Below are 22,722 nucleotides of genomic sequence, written 5' to 3' on the forward strand. Positions count from 1 at the left end.
CATGGAAAAACCCCATTTCTGTTAAAAAAAAAAAAAAAAAAAAAAAAGGCTGGGTGTGGTGGCAGGTGCTTGTAATCCCAGCTACTGGGGAGGCTGAGGCAGGAGAATCACTTGAACCCAGGAGGCGGAGGTTGTAGTGAGACGAGATTGTACCACTGCACTCCGGCCTGGGTGATGGAGCGAGACTCTGTCTCAAAAAAAAAAAAAAAAAAAAAAAGGGTTAACTTGAACCTACACTCTTATGAGAGCTTCTGGATGTTGTGGTCTTTTCGCTTCTTCTCTAGCCAAGACTATGTAGGTAATAAATCACGTAGCTGTCTCTCCTGATCGTCTCTTGTGTTCTACTCACTGGCATCCCTGCCTGGACTGGGAAAAAGTCATCACCCTCTGCCCAAGCCCTGTGCAGCTTGGCCCACCTGAGCCTCCTGCTACTGAAATGACTCTCCTTCCCTTACTATTGCCAGAAGAGATGGGTCCACCTAGAGGAAGGAGCAAAACAGGAGTTAAACTGCAGAACATGATCAAGAGTCGATCTCACTCACCCTGATTCGGGAAGTTGGATTCCACCACTCTGTGGTTCAGAGGCTGGGTCCTGCGGTAATCGTTTTGGATGGTCTTGTTGTGGTGATCCAGTAAGGAATTCTCCAGCTTCCAAACCTGGGGGCAACATGAGTGCATTATGGAGGGGAAGAGGCACTGGGTAATTTAAAAGAAATAACAATTGGCCGGGCGCGGTGGCTCACGCCTGTAATCCTAGCACTTTGGGAGGCCAAGAAGGGCGGATCACGAGGTCAGGAGATGGAGACCATCCTGGCTAACATGGTGAAACCCCATCTCTACTAATAATACAAAAATATTAGCCAGGGGTGGTGGCGGGCGCCTGTAGTCCCAGCTGCTGGCGAGGCTAAGGCAGGAGAATGGTGTGAACCTGGGAGGCAGAGCTTGCAGTGAGCCAAGATCGCACCACTGCACTCCAGCCTGTGCGATAGAGCAAGACTCTGTCTCAAAAAAAAAAAAAGAAATAACAATTGGCTGGGCACAGTGGCTCACACCTGTAATCCCAACACTTTGGGAGGCCAGGGTGGGTGGATCACTTGAGCTCAGGAGTTAGAGATCAGCCTGGCCAACATGGTGAAACCCCTTCTCTACTAAAAATACCAAAATTAGCTGATCATCGTCTTGTGCACCTGTAATCCCAGTTACTCAGGAGGCTGAGGCAGGAGAATCACTTGAACCTGGGAGGCAGAGGCTGCAGTGAGCCAATATCACGCAACCGCACTCCAGCCTGGGAGACAGAGCGGAACTCTGTCTCAAAAAAACAAAAAAAAGAATTAACAACTGGGCTAGAACTCGGATTTATATAACCCTGATGAAGCAACTGTAAGAAGATCTCAAGTCCAGGGGAGATTCTGGGTGCTGAGTGTCAGGCATTATTCCAGAACTAATCTATCCGTGCATTCTTCCAACAGAATCTCTCTTTTCAGCTTTTTATATGAGTGTTTGTCCAATAATAGAAAGCAGAGAAAGAAGTAAGCAGAAATATATCAAGGGGCAAACTCAATTTTTGTTTTTCTGAAAATATTGGGGTTTTTTTGTTTGTTTGTTTGTTTTTTAAATGGAGTCTCGTTCTGTTGCCAGGCTGGAGTGCAGTGACACAATCTCAACTTGCTGCAACCTCCACCTCCCAGGTTCAAGTTATTCTCTCCTGCCTCAGCCTCCTGACTAGCTGGGACTACAGGCACCCACCACCACATCTAGATAATTTTTATATTTTTAGTAGAGATGGGGTTTCACCATGTTGGCCAGGCTGGTCTCAAACTTCTCAGGCCATTCGCCCTCCTCAGTCTCCCATCGTGCTGGAATTACAGGTGTGAGCCACCTCACCTGGCCTAAAAATGTCTGTATTTTGTCTATATCCTTGAAAGGCATTTTTGCTGCACATACAATTCTATATTGGCTATTTTTTTTTTCCTCAGCACTTTGAAATTATGTTTCCACTCCCTTCTGACTTTCACTGTCACTATGTTGAATCAACTCTCTGTCTAATAAGACTCTTTTCGTGATAATCTCTCTTTTCTTTCTGGCTAATTTTTAAATTATTTCTTTGTCTTTGATGATTTCACTGTGATGTGTTTAGTGCAGGGTGTTGTGTACACAAACACACACATATATGTACACACCTAGAGAGAGAGAGTGAGACAGAGAGAGAAACTAATTGGCATTCTTGAATATATGACTTGGTATCTCTTGCTGAAAATTGTCAGTCAATATTTTGTCAAATCATGACTCTTCCCTATTCTGCCTCTCTTCTCCTTCTAGGATTTTGATTAGACATTTACTAGACCTTTCCAGTACACTGTGTCTCTTCACTTCTTGTCATAGTTCCATCTCTTTTTCTCTGTGCTGCATTCTAGATATTATTGGCTGTCTCCAATTTACTAATTCTCTCAAACTGTGTCTAACATGCTGTTAAACCCATTCATTGAGTTGTTTTTTGTTTTTGTATTTTTGTTTTTTTTTGAGATGGAGTCTTGCCCCGTCACCCAGGCTGGAGTGCAATGGCGTGATCTCAGCTCACTGCAACCTCCGCCTCCTAGGTTCAAGCAATTCTCCTGCCTCAGCCTCCTAAGTAGCTGGGATTACAGACACCTGCCATAACACCCAGCTAATTTTTGTACTTTTAGTAGAGATGGGGTTCCACCATGCTGGCCAGGCTGATCTCAAACTCCTGACCTCAGGTGATCCACCCACTTTAGCCTCCCAAAGTACTGGGATTATAGTCATGAGCCACCGCGAGTGACCTGGATTATTAATTTTTGATACTATTTTTCCATTTCTAGAAATTCTATGTGTATTTTTGTACCAAGTCTGGATGTCCATTTTTAGACTTTTTTGTTCTTTGCTCATATTTAAACCTCTTATTTATTTATACATATTAAACATTCTTATGTCCTATTGATTGTCTGATAATTCCACTAAGTGAAATCTTTGTAGGTCTGATTCTGCTGGCTCTCATTTATAATGTCTTTTTTCCTCATATGTTTTGTATTTTTTTTTCTTAATTGAGCTAATTTCAGGTAACTTTCTTTGTGAAAATTCTTCTAGGTCTGGATTTAAGCTCATTTTTTCCAGAGATAATTTACCATTTGCTTTTGTCAGGTGTCTGGGGGCACTTCCAGCCTGACTGGCAACATTTTGGGGTGTGGGTGTCCTTGAGCAGGGGTCTCTTCCACCCCTTTCTCTAAGGAAATGAAAAGTTTAAGAAAAGGAGATGGCCAGGCGCAGTGGCTCACACCTGTAATCCCAGCACTCTGGGAGGCTAAGACAGGCAGATTGCTTGAACCCAGGAGTTTGAGACCTGCCTGGGCAACATGGTAAAACTCTGTCCCTACTAAAAACAAAAACTAGCCGGGCGTGGTGGTGCATGCCTGTAGTCCCAGGTACTTGGGAGTCTGAAGCAGGAGAATTGCTTGAACCTGGGAGGCGGAGACTGCAGTGAGCCAAGGCTGTGCCACTGAACTCCAGCCCGGGTGACAGAGTGAGACTCTGTCTCAAAAAAAAAGAAAATAAAGGTTGGATAGATGAGGCACAGTAGCCCTGCACACAGAAAATACCGTAGGACCCCCCAGTTGTTGACGTTCGTTGAGATGCTGGGGAGCACCCTTGTTAACCAGGCAGTCAAATGGGAAGACTTCGGCAAAGCGACGCCATACATTACCTGTGTCCTGGAGAGCTTGACAAAATCCGCCAGCACAAACCAGTGGACGTTCTCAGTACAGGGAGGCGTGGTGAGTGAGCCGTGGTAGCTGTAGTAGTGCTGGAGGTTCTTGGGCAGCATGTCCTGAATGTCAAGGCCAGTCAGGGTTGTTCTTTGTCCTGACCAAGAAGACAGAAGGTAACAGAATGTCAGGGACCACTGCTGCCCCTCAGGAGGACAGCTTAGGCCCAGGCCTCTCCAGGTTCCAATCTCTCGAGTTCAGCAGAATATAGAAGCTGATGATTAGGAAACAATTTTCCAGTTTACTTCTCCCTGGAAGGGATTGAGGGGAGAGACTTTGGGGACAGACGCACTCAGACACCTCCTCCTGGCTGAGTGCTCTTGGCTGGGTGCTCGCTCTGCAGCCATTTTCTCATCTGTGGAATGGTCAGCAGGATTGCTGTGAGGGTAAGGAGGTAACGTCTGGAAAGCAGCTGGCATTGAACCACTACATAGGGAAGGACTCCTACATGTAACTGCTGTGGTCACCATTATCATGGCTAGGCAGAGGACATATTTTATGATCAATGAAAGAAATAACTATGGCCCCTGGAGACTTCTGGGTAAGTGCCCTCAAAGAAAGACCAAAATGCCTTGGTTTGGGCTCATTGAGAAGTGGGTAGACTGCAGTTGTAAATGCAGAATCAGGCCAGGCGCAGTGGCTCACGCCTGGAATCTCAACACTCTGGGAGGCCAAGGCGGGGAGGATTGCTTGGGGCCAAGAGTTCAAGGCCAGCCTGGGCAACACAGGGAGGCCCCGTCTCAAAAATAAGTTTAAAAAAATTTTTTTTTTTTTTTGAGACAGAGTCTCGCTCTGTCACCCGGGCTGTAGTGCTGTGGCCGGATCTCAGCTCACTGCAAGCTCCGCCTCCCGGGTTCACGCCATTCTCCTGCCTCAGCCTCCCGGGTAGCTGGGACTACAGGCGCCGCCACCTCGCCCAGCTAGTTTTTTGTAGTTTTTAATAGAGACGGGGTTTCACTGTGTTAGCCAGGATGGTCTCGATCTCCTGACCTCGTGATCCGCCCATCTTGGCCTTCCAAAGTGCTGGGATTACAGGCTTGAGCCACCGCGCCCGGCCAGAAAATTTTTTTTTTTAATAATAAATGCAGAATCAGAACCAAGCCAGGGTCCAGGTGTAGGCATCTGGTCCTGAGCTCTTCCTGCCATGCCAGCTGGGAACCAAGCCCAGCCACAGGCGGGGCGTAGGGAGGGGCCACTTGCACCAGGGCCTGCAAAGCTCCTACAGGAGCCACATCTGCTCCTGCTCTAGAGAGGCCCTTGTTCCATTCATGTCAACAACGCTGAGCCCCTGAGCTCGGCACGAGACTCTCAAGGCAACACAGGATTGAGCTGGGTTTTGCTTCACTTTCCCTGAGTGCTTTTGCGCTTCTTAAAGGCAGAGAATACAGTTTTGAGACATACGTAGATAGGCCTGTTCAACCAAGGCCACAATGTCTCAGGGTGCATAAGCCCATGAGTAGGCAAAAGAGTTCTAAGTTTTATTATTATTGGAAGATTCCAAGACATAACCTCCAAAAGGACTCTGTGGTAGAGATCTATTTTTGTAACTCTAACATATTTAAGTGAAAGCCAAGAATTCCAGAATCAGGATGCAGCCGCTATAGAAAATAGTATAATGGTTCCTCAAAAAATAAACATACAGCCAGGTGTGGTAGCCACACCAGGTGTGGTAATCCCAGCACTCTGGGAGGCCAAGGTGGGCGGATCATTTGAGGTCAGGAGTTAGAGAACAGCCTAGCCAACATGGTGAAATCCCATCTCTACTAAAAATACAAAAATTAGCTGAGCATGGTGGCACGTGCCTGTAATCCCAGCTACTCGGGAGGCTGAGGCAGGAGGAGTGCTTGAACTTGGGAGGCGGAGGTTGCAGTGAACCGAGATCGAGCCACTGCATTCCCACCTCAGAGAGACTCTGTCTCAAAAAACAAAAAACAACAACAAAAAAATTTTTAAAAATTGGTTCCCACATGACTCAGCAATTTAACTCCTATCTACCCAAAAGAAATGAAAGCAGGAACTCAAAGAGATACTTGTACACCCATATTCATATTCATTGCAGCGTCACCTCACAATAGCTAAAAGGTGGGAGCCACCCAAATGCTCACCGGTAGTTAAATGGATAAACAGAATATCATACTCCCTTCAGCCTTTTTTTTTTTTTTTTTTTTTTTTTTTGCGGCAGAGTCTCCCTCTGTCCCCCAGACTGGAGTGCAGTGGCGCAATCTCAGCTCACAGCAACCTCCGCCTCCTGGGTTCAAGCAATTCTCCTGCCTCAGCCTCCTGAGTAGCTAGGACTACAGACACTTGCCATAACACCCGGCTAATTTTTGTATTTTTAGTAGAGATGGGGTTTCACCATGTTGGCCAGGCTGGTCTCAAACTCCTGACCTCAAGTGCTCCGCCAGCCTTAGCCTCCCAAAGCACTGGGATTACAGGTGTGAGCCACCTCGCCTGGCCACTTCAGCCTTAAAAAGGAATGAAATTCTGATAACATGCTATAATGTGGGCAAACCTAAAAGACATTACGCTAAGTGAAATAATCCAGACCAAAAAAAAAAAAAGACAAATACTGTATGATTCTACTTATATGAGGTACCTAGAATAGTCAAATTCTTAGAGACAGAAACTGTGGTTACCAGAAGCTGGAAGGGGAGATGGGGAGTTACTGTTGAACGGGTGCAGAGTTTCAGTTTAGGAAGACGAAAAAAGTTCCGGCAATGGAGGGGTGTGATGCTTGCGCCACAGTGTAAATGTACTTAATACTACTGAACTGTACATTTAAAATGGTTTAAGTTGTAAATTTGTTGTTGTTGTTGTTGTTTGAGATGTTGTCTCACTCTGTCACCCAGGCTGGAGTGCAATGGCACAATCTCAGCTTGCTGCAAACTCCACCTCCCGGGTTCAAGCAGTTCTCCTGCCTCAGCCTCCCGAGTAGCTGGGATTACAGGCACCCGCCACCATGCCTGGCTAATTTTTGTACTTTTAGTAGAGACGGGGTTTCACCATGTTGGCCAGACTGGTCTTAAACTCCTGACCTCAGGTGATGGGCCCGCCTCAGCCTCCCAAAGTGCTGGGAGGTGTGAGCCACCGCTCCCGGCCTTAAGTGGTAAGTTTTAATTGAGGCTGTGGGACTGCATGGAGTCACTGAGATGAGACAGAGCCTGACTCCACCCAACACTTAGAGCAGGAGCCAGAGAGTGAGAGGGCAGAGCTGGGGCGCGCCGGACCACCCTTTGAAGGTAAACTAAGACAAGAGAAGAAGAGTGGCCCATAGATCTGCCCACCACTCTGGCTCGGTGGAGCAGTGGCCAGCTCAGGGTGGGGTGGGTGAGAAAGGAGAACAGGACTATTCTATGACCTTTTCAAGCGGAGCCAGAGAACTGGGGGACAGCTGGGGAAGTAGCAATGGTTTTGAAAAGTAAAAAGAGCTGGGCCCAGTGGCTCATGCTTGTAATCCCAGCACTTTGGGAGGCCAAGGTGGGTGGATCACCTGAGGTCAGGAGTTGGAGATCAGCCTGACCAACATGGAGAAACCCCGTCTCTACTAAAAATACAACATGGAGAAACTAAAAACACAAAATTAGCCGGGTGTGGTGGTGCATGCCTATAATCCCAGCTACTCAGGAGACTGAGGCAGGAAAATCGCTCGAACCCGGGAGGCGGAGGTTGCAGCTAGCCGAGATGGCGCCATTGCACTCCAGCCTGGGCAACAAGAGCGAAACTCCGTCTCAAAAGAAAGAAAGAAAAAAAAAAAAAGCCGGGTGCAGTGACTCACACCTGTAATCCCAGCACTTTGGGAGACTGAGGTGGGCAGATCACGAGGTCAGGAGATCGAGATCATCCTGGCTAACATGGTGAAACCCTGTCCCTACTAAAATACAAAAAATTAGCCAGGCGTGGTGGTGTGTGCCTGTAGTCCCAGCTACTCAGGAGGCTGAGGCAGGGGAACCACTTGAACCCGGGAGGCAGAGGTTGCAGTGAGCTGAGATCGCGCCACTGCACTCCAGCCTGGTGACAGAGCAAGACTCCATCTCAAAAAAGAAAAGAGAGAAATCAGTGATGCAGAAGAGAGGGAAGAGAATGGCAGGAAAGGAGGCCCTGAGCATGGAAGAGGAGTGGGGTTGGGGCCCACGTGGGAGGGGTGGTGTTGACAAGAGCAGGGATTTGTCATCCATTGCAGCTGAAGAGAGGACGTGGAATCTGGTCCAGATGCACGTGGGTTAAGAAGTGGAGTGTTTCTGCCCATGGCTTCTGCCTTCTCAATGGAGTGGGAGTGAAGGTGAAGGATTACCCTGAAAACACTTACTACAGCAGCTTCATTTCTCATCTGGCCAACATCACATCCTGGAGCCCAGGCACAGGGGCTTCAGGAGAGAGGAGAAAGCGTGTGACAAGAATTTGGGAGGTCAGAAAGAAAATGCCCAGGGTGGTACTTTAGGATTTCTGGGCACTGTTCATATTTGTAGCTATAAAAAAAAAAAAAAAAAAAAAAAAATACCAGTTGGCCAGGTGCGGTGGCTCATGCCTATAATCCCAAAACTTTGGGAAGTTGAGGCGGGCGGATCACTTGAGCCTAGGAGTTGAAGACCAGCCTGAGAACATGGTGAGACCCTGTCTCTACTAAAAATACAAAAAACCAGCCAAGCATGGTGGTGCACCTGTAGTCCCCGCTACTCAGGAGGCTGAGGTGGGAGGATCAACCGAGCCCCAGAGGTCGAGGCTGCACTGTGTCATGATCGCACCACGGCACCCCAGCCTGCACGACAGAGTGAGACCATGTCTCAAAACTAATAGCGATAATAATACCAGTTAGATGTCTATGGATTCCTGTCCAACTGCATTCAGCCCTTTGGCTGCCAGCTCTGAGTTGGTCTGGAGCTTTGCCAGGTGAGTTCGTGGAGGGGTAGAGGAGTGAGGGCATAGAGGGTGTTTGCATGGGAGTGTTGAGGGAGACTTGAGAGTGTTGGGGTGGAATCTAAGCTGGGAGAGAGATGAAAGAACACAGGCGTCACTAAGAGCAAGAATGTGGAAGCCTCAGGTTTGGAGGACTCGGGTCAGGTGAGTTGCAGGAAGGGCTGGGTGCTGAAGTCAGAGGACTGGGAGGCTGGGAGGTGCGGGCGGAATGGGACATGTGAAGTCGAGAATGCAGAGCTGATGTGGTTATAGCTCAGTCAAGGGTTGACCCTGGGCGGGAGATGGCTCTTACAAGAATGCTGCCTTCTGGAGGCAGAGGGGACGGAAGAGCACCCCGAGTGTCTGTATGTCCAAGTGGGATGACGAGGGCTTCCCTCTTGACATTCATCTCAGCCTGGAGCCAGGTGGACATCTCTCTAGCTGCCAGGACTGTCACTGCCAGCTGAGGTGACAGCCATCGAAGCAAGGATATCCCTACTTAGTGCAACTCCAGCCAGAAGTTCCAATCATAGGAAGTGACACATTGAATTTATGCACAGCCTTCTCAGAGAGGTTTGCTGCCTAAGCCAACAGCAGAAATCACTGGAACAAGTAATCTGGCACAGGGAGGGGTGGACCCCCTTGGCAGGGCCCACTGGCCACCCTCCCCACCAGCATCAATCCCCCGCCCCCTGAGCACACCCCACACTCATTCCCTTTCCCTCCTGCAGCCACAATTGGCTTCCCTTACCTGGGTACTTGATGTTGGCCAGATGAGAAATGAAGCTGCTGTAGTAAGTGTTTTCAGGGTAATCCTTCACCTGCAACGAAGCGCAGAGCACTGAGCGTAAGTGAAGAAGAGGCCCCAGCACCATCTCTACTCATCCAGCCGCTCAGCTTTCTAGTTGATTGGGCTGAGCCTAGAGAGTAAGGAGAGGCAGCCTGTGCCCTGTTGTGTTTTGGCAGAGACAGTCTGACCTTTGCTACCAACCACACAGGTTCAGGAGTCCCTCCAGAAAGGCACTATCTTAAGTATTTTGGCAGCTTCCAGGGAAAGAAGCTTCTCAGTCATTGGTGATGCCCTCAGAAATGGCCAACACTTACTCTAAAAAAGTCCCCTGCGTGCTTGTTTTTGTTTGTTTGTTTGTGGGTTTTTTGTTTGTTTATTTGTTTGTTTTTTGAGAGGGAGTCTTTCTCTCTTGCCCAGGCTGGAGTGCAGTGGGGTGATCTCAGCTCACTGCAACCTCCGCCTTCCGGGTTCAAGCTATTCTCCTGCCTCAGCCTCCTGAGTAGCTGGGATTACAGGTGCTCACCACTACGCCTGGCTAATTTTTTTGTATTTTTAGTAGAGATGGGGTTTCACCACGTTGGCCAGGCTGGTCTCGAACTCCTGACCACCTCGGCCTCCCAAGTGCTGGGATTACAGGTGTGAGCCACCACACCCAGCCTGTGTGCTTGTTTTGGGCAGTGTCAGCTACAGTCAGATTCTTTGTGATGAGGAGGGCTTGATCTCACGAGCTCCCTTCTTCATCCTCAGGACTTCCGACAGAGAGCCAGACGTCCAAGGCAGAACGACTACAATTCTCCCAACACCAAATAACTCTTTTGAATGAGTATTGGCTTTAAAAGTCAGAAAAGTTGCTTTGGGTGAAAAAGGTCTATTTTCAGTGCTTCTTTTCAGTCAAGTGGTTGATCTCTTTCACTGCGCATAAATTTGGCTTTCTTGGCTTTCTGACTGCATTTGCTATTTGTTTTCTAGATGTCTCGTGCCTTTATTGTTGCATTGTTCCACATTTACTGCCTTCTTTTGTGTTAAGCAAATACCTTTCATGTACCATTTAATCATTTTTAGTTATTTTCTTAGTGGTTGCTCAAGTGATTACCATGTACAACTCAATCACAATCTATGTCAGGTTAATATTAATTTAATTTCAGTAAAAGATAGCAACTTTGCTTCAAAAGAGCTCTATTTCTTCCTCTTCCTTTCTTCTATTTTTGTCATATGTATTACATCTACATATATTATAAGCCAGTGGTATATATAGTGGTATAGTCGTTGCTTTAAATAATCTTGATGGTTTTTAAAAAGAAATTAAAAGAAGAAAACACAAAAAATATATGTGTGTAGTCTTCTCTGTTCTCCATTTCCAGTACTCTTCACTTCTTTCTGTGGATCAGAGTTACTGTCTGGTGTCATTTTCTTTCAGCCAGAAGAGCATCCTTATATGTGACTTGTAAGATAGGCCTGCTAGCAATTATACTGGTTCTTGTATATCTGGGAATGTCTTTGTTTCACCTTCATTGTTGAAGGGTGGTTGATTGGATATAGAATTGTTGATTGACAGTCATTCCAGCGTGTTCTGATGACTTGAAAAGTCAGCCATTAATTGGACGGTCATTTCTCTACATATAATAAATCCCTTTTCTCTTGCTGCTTTCAGCAGTTTAATTTTTGATGTATCTAGACTTGGGGTTTATTTATCAGACTTGGGGTTTTTTTAGTTTCCTGGATTGGTAAATTTATGTTTTTCCTCAGATTTGAGGCTTTTTGGCCATTATTTTGTTTGTTTTTTTCCTTCCACTTTCTCTCTCTCCTCTCCTTCTGGGACTCCCATTATATATATGTGTGTGTGTGTGTGTGTGTCTGTGTGTGTTGCTATACTTAATGTTGTCCCTGTGAGTCTACAAGGCTATTCATTTTTCTTCTGTCTTTTTTCTCTGTTTTTCAAATTGGATATTTTCATTGCTCTGTCTTCAAATGAACTGATTCTTTTTTTCTTCTGCTGCCTCACATCTGCTTTGGGCCCATCTAGTGATTTTTTTCATTTTATTTATTATACTTTTCAACTCTAGACTTTCCATTTGGTGCATCTTTAAAGTTTCTATTTCTCTATTGAGATTCCCTTTTTGAGTCATTGTCATCATATTTTCCTTCAATTCTTTGAACATAGTTTCCTTTCATTCTTCAAACATTTATGATAGTTGGTGGTTTGTTTCCTTTTTTTCGCTTAGCCACAGCATTGATAGTTGTTTTAAAGTCCTGTCTGCCTAATCGCTCTGAGTCCACTCAGGTCAGTTTCTGTTGATTGATTTGAGTTATTTTTTCCTCCTAAATATGGATTACATTTTCCTATTTCTTTGCATGCCCAACTTTTTTTTGTTTTGTTTTGTTTTTAAGATGGAGTCTCGGCCGGGCGCGGTGGCTCAAGCCTGTAATCCCAGCACTTTGGGAGGCCGAGACGGGTGGATCACGAGGTCAGGAGATCGAGACCATCCTGGCTAACACAGTGAAACCCCATCTCTACTAAAAAATACAAAAAACTAGCCGGGCGAGGTGGTGGGCGCCTGTAGTCCCAGCTACTCGGGAGGCTGAGGCAGGAGAATGGCGTGAACCCCGGAGGCAGAGCTTGCAATGAGCTGAGATCCGGCCACTGCACTCCAGCCTGGGCGACAGAGTGAGACTCCGTCTCAAAAAAGAAAAAAAAAAAAAAAAAAGATGGAGTCTTGCTTTGTCATCCAGGCTGGAGTGTAGTGGTATTATCTTGGCTCACTGTAGCCTCTGCCTCTTGGGATTGAGTGGTTCTCATGCCTCAGCCTCTGCAGTAGCTGGGATTATCGGCATGTGCCACCACGCCCTGATAATTTTGCATTTTTAGTAGAGATGGGGTTTTTCCATGTTGGTCAGGCTAGTCTCAAACTCCTGACCTCAGGTGATCCGCCTGCCTCGGCTTCCCAAAGTGCCACGATTACAGGCATGAGCCACCATGCCTGGAGTTTTTGTTTTGTTTTGGTTTTGGTTTCCCTCTTGTTGCCCAGGCTGCAGCGCAATGGCACAGTCTCAGCTCACTGCAACCTCTACCTCTCAGGTTCAAGTTATTCTCCTGCCTTGGCCTCCCAAAGTGCTGGGATTACAGGCGTGAGCCACCGTGCCCAGCTTTTTTTTTTTTTTTTTTTTTTTTTTTTTGAGATGAAGTGTAGCTTTATTGCCCAGGCTGGAATGCAATAGCGTCATCTTGGCTCACTGCAACCTCCGCCTCCTGGGTTCAAGTGATTCTCGTCCCTCAGCTTCCCAAGTAGCTGGAGTTACAGGTGCCCACCATCATGCCCAGCTAATTTTTGTATTTTTAGTAGAGATGGGGTCTTGCCATGTTGGTGAGCCTGGTCTTGAACTCCTGACCTCAAGTGATCCACCCACTTTGGCTTCCCAAAGTGCTAGGATTACAGATGTGAGCCACCGTGCCCAGCCCCACCATCTAGATTTTCTTAGAAATGCAGAGGTGTTGACCGGGTGTGATAGCTCACACCTGTAATCCCAGCACTTTGGGAGGCCGAGGTGGGCGGATCACCTGAGGTCAGGAGTTCGCAACCAGCCTAGCCCATATAGTGAAACCCATCTCTACTAAAAATACAAAAATTAGCTAAGCGTGGTGGCAGGCACCTGTAATCCCAGCTACTTGAGAGCCTGAGGCAGGAGAATCGTTTGAACCTGGGAGGCGAAGGTTGCAGTAAGCTGAGATCGTGCCACTGCACTCCAACCTGGGCGACAAGAGTGAAACTTTGTCTCAAAAGAAAAAAAAAAAAAAAGGAAACGCAGAGGTGTTGCCTTTGTCTGATTGGGTTGCAGGTTTCCCTTTGCCCTTCGAACAATGTGTGTCTACGCAACCCCTCTGGGATTCCAGCTCTTTTAAGTCAGCTTGTCCATGTTAACTAAGGTCTGGAGATTGACAGCACAGAAGGAGCACAGTGATCTTCCATCCAGTCAATGTTTCCAAGAACTGTGAGCTTGGGAAAAGATGGAGAGTGATAATGAAGAAGGCTGTTCAACTAGACTTTGCAGACACACGTGGGTAGTTTCTGCTTACCTCAGCGAAGGCTGCCAGTACAGCCAAACCATCGGGTGCATCTTGGGCTATCTCATAGCTCTTGTATTTAGAATTGTAGTGAACAACGTGAATCTGTAAGAGCAAGGTAGGGTGGGTCAAGGGCAGTTCATAGAAATTTGGGTGCTTAAGATTTCCAGGGAAGAAGGAAGAGAAAGAAAGGTGCTCCATCTGAGGCCTCAGACTGTTCCACACAAGCAACTTGGACCTCCATCTCCCTCCATCTAGGCTGCAAATCCCATGAATCAAGAGCAGAAACTTCCCAAAGAATGGAAAGAGCAAGAGTGGGATTCTGGAAGATGGCAGTTTCAGGCCATTTCCCAACCACACCTCCCTCCAGGGCAGACAAGCTGGCAGAGTCTGAAGGGGTCACATGAGGGCATAGGGTTATCCTGGGGTGTCTGGGGGCTTTGCGGGGAGAGTGAGTTTGCGCCCCTTGTCCCAGGCAACCACTGTTAACGTGTAGTCATCCTATGGATGGATTCTGGCAAAAGAGGGAACTCAGAAAATCTAACACAGTCCAGACGCAGAGGCTCATGCCTGTAATCCCAGCACTTTGGGTGGCTGAGGCGGGTGGAACACTTGAGGTCAGGAGTTTGAGACCAGCTTGACCAACATGGCGAAACCCCGTCTTTACTAAAAATACAAAAATTAGCAGGCTATGGTGGCAGGTGCCTGTAATCCCAGCTTCTCGGGTGGCTGAGGCAGGAGAATGATTCGAACCCAGGGGACAGAGGTTGCAGTGAGCCAAGATCACACCACTTCACGCCAGCCTGGGCAAAGGAGCAAAACTCCGTCTCAAAAAACAAAAAAAGAAAATCAAACACATAAAAATCCAGCTGAAACAAAGGAGGGCTTGCCACACCCTGTGGGCTGTGAGGTCCTGCCCACCGGAGTCCTGTAAGGGCAGGACCTTGCCTGAACCCCTGTCACAAAGTGGTGATCCATCAACAGTTGCTGAGTGAATAAAAAATAAACTCAACTTCAGGATAACGTAACTGCTACCTTTGCACAAAGTCTTTTGGCTGTTTTTGTTTGTTTTGTTACTCAGACTGGAGTGCAGCGGCATGATCAGGACTCACTGCAGCCTCAACCTCCCGGCCTCAAGCCATCCTCCCACCTCAGCCTCCTCAGAAGCTGGAGCTATAAGCGTGCGCCACCACTCCTGGCTAATTTTTTTTTTTTTTTTTTTTTGTAGTCACAGGATCTCGCTACGTTGCCCAGGCTGATCTAGAACTCTTGGGCTCAAGCAGTTCCCCTGCCTTGACCTTCCAAAGTGCTGGAATTATAGGTGTGAGCCAGTACACCCGGCCTTGGCTATTTTAATAAGAAAAGTGACGGCCGGCACTGTGGCTCACACCTATAATCCCAGCGCTTTGGGAGGCCAAGGCGGGTGCATCATCTGAGGTCAGGAGTTCGAGACCAGCCTAACCAACGTGGTGAAACTCCATCTCCACTAAAAATACAAAATTTAGTCGGGCATGGTGGTGGGTGCCTGTAATCCCATTTACTCGAGGGACTGAGGCAAGAGAATTGCTTGAACCCAGAAGGTGGAGGTTGCAGTGAGCTGAGATCGCGCCACTGCACTCCAGCCGGGGCGACAGAGCGAGACTCTGTCTCAAAATAAATAAATAAAAAGGAAAGTGACTACAGGGTTTGAAGGAAAGAGGATGCAGTGGGGGTCCTCAGGTACCTCGATCACATGTCTGATCCCGTCCACGGTGTGCTCAGAGCCCCTGATCTTCGAGGATGCTCCTCCCCAGTGAAAGTGCATCTGCTGGGCTATGTACACAGTGCCGTCGGCTGCTGTCATGCGCATGGTGGAGGGCAGGCTGATCTGCACTGGAGAGAAAAGGTGGGGCTGAGAGCAGAGTAGGTGAACACAGAGGGGTCAGGCCTACAGGCTGGGTAGCTTCTCTGCTCACCTCCCACCTGTCTGAGCCTAGGGCAAGTCAATACCATAGACTGACTTAGCATGCCATGAGCAGGGTCGCCAAAGGAGAAGAGGCGTTTGCACACATGGCACAGGGTGAGGTCAGGATGGAGGCCAGGCACTGAGTAAACCAGGCTGGGCAAGTGCCTCTCCCCAGCACACACCTTCCTGCTCAGAACCAACAGGCCAAAGGCAGGACCACAGAGTGGCAGGTCCAGCTTGCTGGCCCCAGGGAAAGGGAAGGTCCTGAAAAATTACGGTCAATGGACATGGAAACTAGAATTCTACTCTCTATCTCTGGCCGATTTTGGAATTTGCCGAAGGTATAAGAATAGGAAATGGGGCCTCTTAGAACTGTTTTCTTTTCTTTTCTTTTTTTTTTTCAGGCTCACTCTGCTGCTCAGGGTGGAGTGCAGTGGCACGATCATGACTCACTGGAGCAACTCACTGCAGCCTCCAACTCCTGGCTTCAAGGGATCCTCCCACCTCAGCCTCCCGAGTAGCTGGGACTACAGGTGCCCGCCACCACACCTGACTCATTTTTGTATTTTTAGGAGAGATGGGGTTTCACCATATTGGTTAGGCTGGTCTCGAATTCCTGACCTCAAGTGATCCACCTGCCTCAGCCTCCCAAAGTGTTGGGATTACAGCCATGAGCCACCACACCCAGCTGAAATCTCTGTCTTTTGGAATGAACTACACAAAAAGGAAAAATGGACTCAGTTACTAAGAAAAGTGACTAAGAAAAATACCTATGAAGATACAACTTTAGCGTTGGAAAGGACCAGGCAGCATGTGTCTCAAGAGCGAGATCTTCCCATTTATTTATTTATTTATTTATTTATTTTGAGACAGAATCTTACTCTGTCACCCAGACTGGAGTGCAGTGGCATGATCTAGGCTCGCTGCAACCTCTGCCTCCTGGGTTCAAGCGATTCTCCTGCCTCAGCCTCCCCAGTAGCTGAGATTACAGGAATATGCCACCATGCCCGGCCAATTTTTGTATTTTTAGTAGAGACGGGGTTTCACCACATTGGCCAGGCTGGTCTCAAACTCCTGACCTCAAATGATCCGACCTCCTCAGCCCCCCAAAGTGCTGGGATTATAGGCATGAGCCACCACACCCGGCAAGATCTTCCTATTTAAAGTCATCAGTGGTGGCTGTAAACAAGAACATTTTCTTAAAAGACAGCAAATATGAGGTATTTAAAACCCGTCAGATGCCCCCCTTCTTCCTTTCCAAATTGTCTAAAGGAGCAGGGAGCTATGATTAAATTCATAAACGTAATGTGCTGTAACGCAGTAATCTAGCCTGAAAGGTTTTCACCAGCCGTTTGGCAGAACACAAGTGCTTGGTATTTACAGCTTGAGATGTGGCTGGCCTCAAAAATCAATGCTTGCAAGAAAAGGAGGCATGCAAGGTCAGCGATGCTGAAAGCGGATGGGAGCTGAGGAACTGAGGACCGGAGCAGAGCTCCCTAAATAGACAGTCAGCACCACAGAAGAAATGAGAGAGGTCCTCACAATTTCCCCAAAACACAGCCCCCGGGAGACGGAATGTGTTACTTCTGGTTACACTGACAGGCCCACACAGGCCCAATTGGAAAAGAGCCACAAGCCTGAGCCTGTTGTTGTGTTTTTTTTTTTTTTTTTTTTTTTTTTAAGACGGAGTTTCCTCTTGTCGCCCAGGCTGGAGTGCAACGGTGCGATTTCAGCTCACTACTTCCTGGGTTCAAGCGATTCTCCTGCCTCAGTCTCCCCAGTAGCTGGAAATACAGGCACCCGCCACCATGCCTGGCTACTTTTTGTATTTTTAGTGTAGACAGGTTTCCACCATGTTGGCCAGGCTGGTCTTGAATTCCTGAGCTCAGGTGATCCACCCACCTCGGCCTCCCAAAGTGCTGGAATTATAGGCGTGAGCCACCACACCGGGCCATCATTGTGCTTTTGAAAAGGCAAGGCCAAAAGTTAACTGGCTGTTCCCAAAAGTCAACTGGCTGAAACTTCCAGATCTGCAAATCAACTTAACTTCCAGAAGAGGCTGCTCCCCTTTATGGGAACCCAATGTAATCAGTTTCCTATCAGAAGAGAAAAGTCACATAATACAAGAATTAGCTGTGCTCAAGAAACAATCAGCAAACTGTCAAGGTCATGGAAGTCAAAGACTGAGAAACTGACTGAGATTGGAAGAGACTTAAAGAGACCTGACAGCGAAGTGCAATGTGGAATCCTGGGTTAGACCCTGGACCAGAAAAATATAGGAGTGAGAAAGTCATGTCATTCAAATGAGGTCTGGAGTTAACTGTATTGTATCATTTAAATTCAATAATAATTGTACCATGGTGGCTGGGCGTGGTGACTCACTCCTGTAATCCCAGCACTTTGGGAGGCTGAGGTGGGCAGATCACCTGAGGTTGGGAGTTCGAGACCAGCCTGACCAACATGGAGAAACCCTGTCTCTACTGAAAAAAAAAAAAAAAAATACAAAATTAGCCAGGCATGGTGGTGCAAGCCTGTAATCCCAACTACTCAGGAGGCTGAGGCAGTAGAATTGCTTGAACTTGGGAGGCAGAGGTTGCAGTGAGCCAAGATTGTGCCACTGCACTCCAGCCTGGGCAACAGAATGAGACTCCATCTCCAAAATAATAATAATAATAATAATAATTGTACTATGGTTATAAGATATTAGTGCTAGGGGAAGTGGGCAAAGAACATGTGGGAAATCTCTGTACTACTTTCGAAATTTTTCTAGTGAAAAGCTATTTCACTAGAAGTTGATGCCGGGCACAGTGGCTCACACCTGTAATCCCAGCACTTTGGGAGGTCAAGGAGGGCAGATCACTTGAGGTCTAGAGTTCAAGTCCAGCCTGGCCAACATGGAGAAACCCCATCTCTACCAAAAATACAAAAATTAGTCAGGCATGGTGGTGCAAACCTGTAATCCCAGCTACTCGGGAGGCTGAGGCAGGAGAATCACTTGAACCCAGGAGGCAGAGCTTATAGTGAGCCAAGATCACGGCCACTGCATTCCAACCAGGGCGACAGAGTGAGACTACATCTCAAAAATAAATAAATAAAATTGAAAAAGAAAAAGGAACCACCAGCCTCCTGCCTCCCCGCTGAACATTAAAAAATCAAAACCTGTGTAGAATTCTGTGTCACTCATGGGCGCCTGTTTGAGGACTTATCCTTTTATGTTCAGGTCTTTTCTGCTCAAATGTACCATTCAGTGAACATTTTGAATTTGCTCTGTCAGGATCTGTGGCAAGTACCATGATGAAAAGATGAATACGCGGTTATCCATATATTCAAGGAACTTCATAAAAGAAGTAGCCAATAGCAATTATTAAGAAAATAGTATATATTAAGAAAACACTGAACACTAGAGGCCCAGTACCTCAGGCATTTAAGCTTTTCTGGAGCCTATCAAATGTATTTTGGAAAATTTAAATACATATTTTTTTGTTGTTGAGACAGGGTCTTACTCTGTCACCCAGGCTGGGGTGCAGTGGCATGACCTCAGCTCACCGCACCCTCTACCTCCCAGGCTCAAACAATCCTCCTGCCTCAGCCCTTCAAGTAGATAGGACTACAGGCACACACCACCATGTCCAGCTAATTTTTAAGTTTATTTGTAGAGACAGAATTTCACTATGTTGCCCAGGCTGGTCTCAAACTCCTGGGCTCAAGCAATCTGCCTGCCTTGGCCTCTCAAAGTGCTGGGATTATAGGAGAGCCACTACACCTGGGCAATATGTATTAATGGATCAGTGCCGGCTTACCAACTGTTACTAGTCTACAGCAAAACAGATCAATTGGGAGTTAGTTTTAGAAATTTTGTAGCAATTTGTGTGTCTCAATAGCCTGTGTTTCAATTTGAATTTCTCTTTGTTGAAATGTTGAATCTAATTTAATTTAATTTTAAAATGAGGAGGCCAGGCCTAGCAGCTCATACCTGTAATCCTAGTAATTTGGGAGGCCAAGGCAGGCAGATCACCTGAGGTCAAGGGTTCAAGACCAGCCTAGCCAACATGGAGAAACCTCGTCTCTACTAAAAATACAAAACTTGCCCAAAAACATGGACAAAATCTATACACGGAAAATCATAAAACTAATGAAATAAATCAGGAAGAACTAAATAAGTGGAGAAATATTCCATGTTCACAGATAGGAAGACTTAATACTATTTCAACGTCCATCCTTTCCAACTTGGTCTATATGGTACCGAAAAGGGGTCCCGATCCAGACCCCAAGAGAGGGTTCTTGGATCTCACACAAGAAAGAATTTGGGGTGAGTCTACAGAATAAAGTGAAAGCAAGTTTATTAAGAAAGTAAAGAAATAGGCCAGGCGTGGTGGCTCATGCCTGCAATCCCAGCACTTTGGGAGGCCGAGGCAGGTAGATCACTCGAGGTCAGGAGTTCAAGACCAGCCTGGCCAACATGGCGAAACCTCGTCTCTACTAAAACTTAACAGGGGCATCACAGTGCACGCCTGTAATCCCAGCTACTTGAGAGGCTGAGGCACGAGAATCACTTGAACCGGAGGCAGAGGTTGCAGGGAGCCAAGATAGCACCACTGTACTCCAGCCTCAGAGCAAGATTCTGTCTCCAAAAAAAAAAAAAAAGGAAGTAGTGGAATAAAAAATGGCTGCTCCAAAGGCACAGCAGCTCCAAGGGCAGCTGGTTGCCCATTTTGATGGTTATGTCTTAATTATATGCTAAACAAGGGGTGGATTATTCATGCCTCCCCTTTTCAGACCACATAGGGTGACTTCCTGACATTGCCATGGCATCTGTAAACTGTCATGGTGCTAGCTGGAGCGTAGCAGTGAGGATGACCAGAGGTCACTCTCGTGGCCATCTTGATTTTGGTAGGATTTGTCAGGCTTCTTTATTGCAATCTGTTTTATCAGCAAGATTTACGACCTGTATCTTGTGCCAACCTCCTCTTTCATCTTGTGACTTAGAATGACTTAACCTCCTGGGAGTGCAGTCCAGTAAGTCTCAGCCTTATTTTACCCACCCCCTATAAAAGATGGATCACTCTGGTTCAAATGCCTCTGACATTACTATACAATCAAGCAAGCTCTTGGTATTTACCCACATGAATTGAAAACACACAAACCTGCACATGGAATTGATTGATTGATTGATTGAGAGAAGGTCTCGCTGTCACCCAGGCTGGAGTGCAGTGGTACGATCATAGCTCACTGCAGCCTTGACCTCCCAGGCTCAAGCAAGCCTCGCACCTCAATCTCCTAAGTAGCTAGGACTGTATGTTTGAGCCACCATGCCAGGCTAATTTTTTGATTACTTTTCTAGGTCTCACTACATTGCCCGGGCTGGTCTCAAATTCCTGGGCTCAAGTGATGCTCCCACCTTGGCCTCTCAAAGTGCTAGGGTTAGTGGCATGAGCCACCATGCCTGGCCTGCACACAGGTTTTATAACAGCTTTATTCATAACTGCCAAAACTGAGAAGCAACCCAGATGTCTTTGGATAGGGGAATGGATAAACTGTGGTTCATCCAGGCAATAGAATATTCAGCACTAAAAAGAAATGAGCTATTAAGCCATGAAAAGACATGAAGGAACCTTAAATGCATATTACTCAGTGAAAGAAGCCAATGTGAAAAGGCTACATTCTGTATGATTCCAACCATGTGACATTTTGGAAAAGGAAAAACTACAGGTCAAATGAAAAGATCAGTGATGGCCAGGGGTTAGGAAGGAAGGGAGAGATGAACAGGTGGACCACAGGGTTTTGATGACACTGAAATGATTGCTCGATACACGTGATTCGAAACCTGTCAAAACCTGACTAGGTGTGATGGCTCATGCCTGTAATTCCAGCACTTTGGGAGGCGGATCACTTGAGGTCAGGAATTCGAGACCAGCCTGGCCAACATGGTGAAACCCCATCTGTACTAGAAATGCAAAAATTAGCCAGGCGTGGTGGCACGTGCCTGTAATCCCAGCTACTGGGAAGGCTGAGGCAGGGGAATCCATTGAACCAGGGAGGCAGAGGTTGCGGTGAGCCGAGGTCATGCCACCCCACTCCAGCCTGGGCGTAGGGCAAGACGTCGTCTCAAGTAAAAGAATCTTGCAAAACCAAAAATTAACAAACCTTTAATACATCACGTCAACTTTATTGTTAAGCTTAGTGTTCATCAAAATCTCATTAGAGTCAAAGTTTGTAGATTATTTTTTTTCGCTTCAGTAGAATTCCTGAATGTGCTTGGAGCTTGCTGAAAAGTAGCCAGTGTCAATAGCCAAATAACTTCAAAAGCTAAATTATAAAAATCTTTCAAAATACTTTATATCAGGCCATGTGCAGCGGTTCACGCCTGTAATCTCAACACTTCGAGAGGCCGAGGTTGGTGGATCACTTGAGGCCAGGAGTTCAAGACCAGCCTGGCCGACATGCTGAAACCCCATCTCTACAAAAAATACAAAAATTAGCTGGGGGTGGTGGCGCACACCTGTAATCCCAGCTACTCAGGAGGCTGAGGCATGAGAATTGCTTGACCCTAGGAGGCAGAGGTTGCAGTGAGCCAAGATCATGCCACTGCATTCCAGCCCGGGTGACAGATCCATCTCAAGAAAAACCCCTTTACATCAAAAAATAGAATTATGGCCAGTCACAGTGGCTCATGCCTGTAATTCTAGCACTTTGGGAGGCTGAGATGGGCAGATCACTTGAGGCAAGGGGTTTGAGACCAGCCTGGCCAACATGCTGAAACCCCATCTCTACTAAAAATACAAAAAGTAGCTGGGCATGGTGGCACATGCCTGTAGCCCCAGCTATTGGGGGAGGTTGAGGCAGGAGAATCGCTTGAATCTGGGAAGTGGAGGTTCCAGTGAGCCAAGATTGCACCACTGCATTCCAGCTGGGGCAACAGAGCAAGGCACCGTCTCAAAAGAAAAATTTTAAAACATATATATATAATTAATGTGAACTTTGGGTCCACTCTAATGTCCGGCATGCTGTCGTGTGAGGTGAGAACCCCAAAGGAACAGGCTTCCAGACCACAGAAATTTGAGCACAGCCCCAAAGGAAGAAAGGACAGGGTCCTCTGGAAATTGGGAGGAGCGAGCCACTGCAAGCCCCTTGGGAAGCTGGGCTCTTCTCTTCCTTATGCCTTCCCTCTCCTGGGCCCTCAGCATGAACCCCACACTCAGCAGGGGCTGCCCCCGGAGATCCCTCCATCACTGATTTCTTCCCGCCCGCTGTCCAG

The 22,722-nt window shown here is 47.0% G+C and overlaps 1 protein-coding gene across 2 annotated transcripts in view; it reads right to left on the reverse strand.

Annotated features, from left to right (window-relative positions):
• CA6 (carbonic anhydrase 6) overlaps nucleotides 1-22,722 on the reverse strand; it is a 37,280-nt gene that overhangs the window by 8,759 nt on the left and 5,799 nt on the right. For both annotated transcript variants that reach the window (XM_026447394.1, XM_023215327.1), the window contains exons 3-7: nucleotides 15,246-15,394; nucleotides 13,535-13,627; nucleotides 9,424-9,493; nucleotides 3,719-3,876; nucleotides 543-657 (exon numbers count right to left, since the gene is read on the reverse strand). In XM_026447394.1, coding sequence (XP_026303179.1) covers nucleotides 543-657; nucleotides 3,719-3,876; nucleotides 9,424-9,493; nucleotides 13,535-13,627; nucleotides 15,246-15,394 — 585 coding nt within the window. The remainder of the gene's footprint in view (nucleotides 1-542; nucleotides 658-3,718; nucleotides 3,877-9,423; nucleotides 9,494-13,534; nucleotides 13,628-15,245; nucleotides 15,395-22,722) is intronic.

The sequence above is a fragment of the Piliocolobus tephrosceles genome, chromosome 1, assembly GCF_002776525.5.
Source record: "Piliocolobus tephrosceles isolate RC106 chromosome 1, ASM277652v3, whole genome shotgun sequence".
Lineage (NCBI taxonomy): Eukaryota > Metazoa > Chordata > Mammalia > Primates > Cercopithecidae > Piliocolobus > Piliocolobus tephrosceles.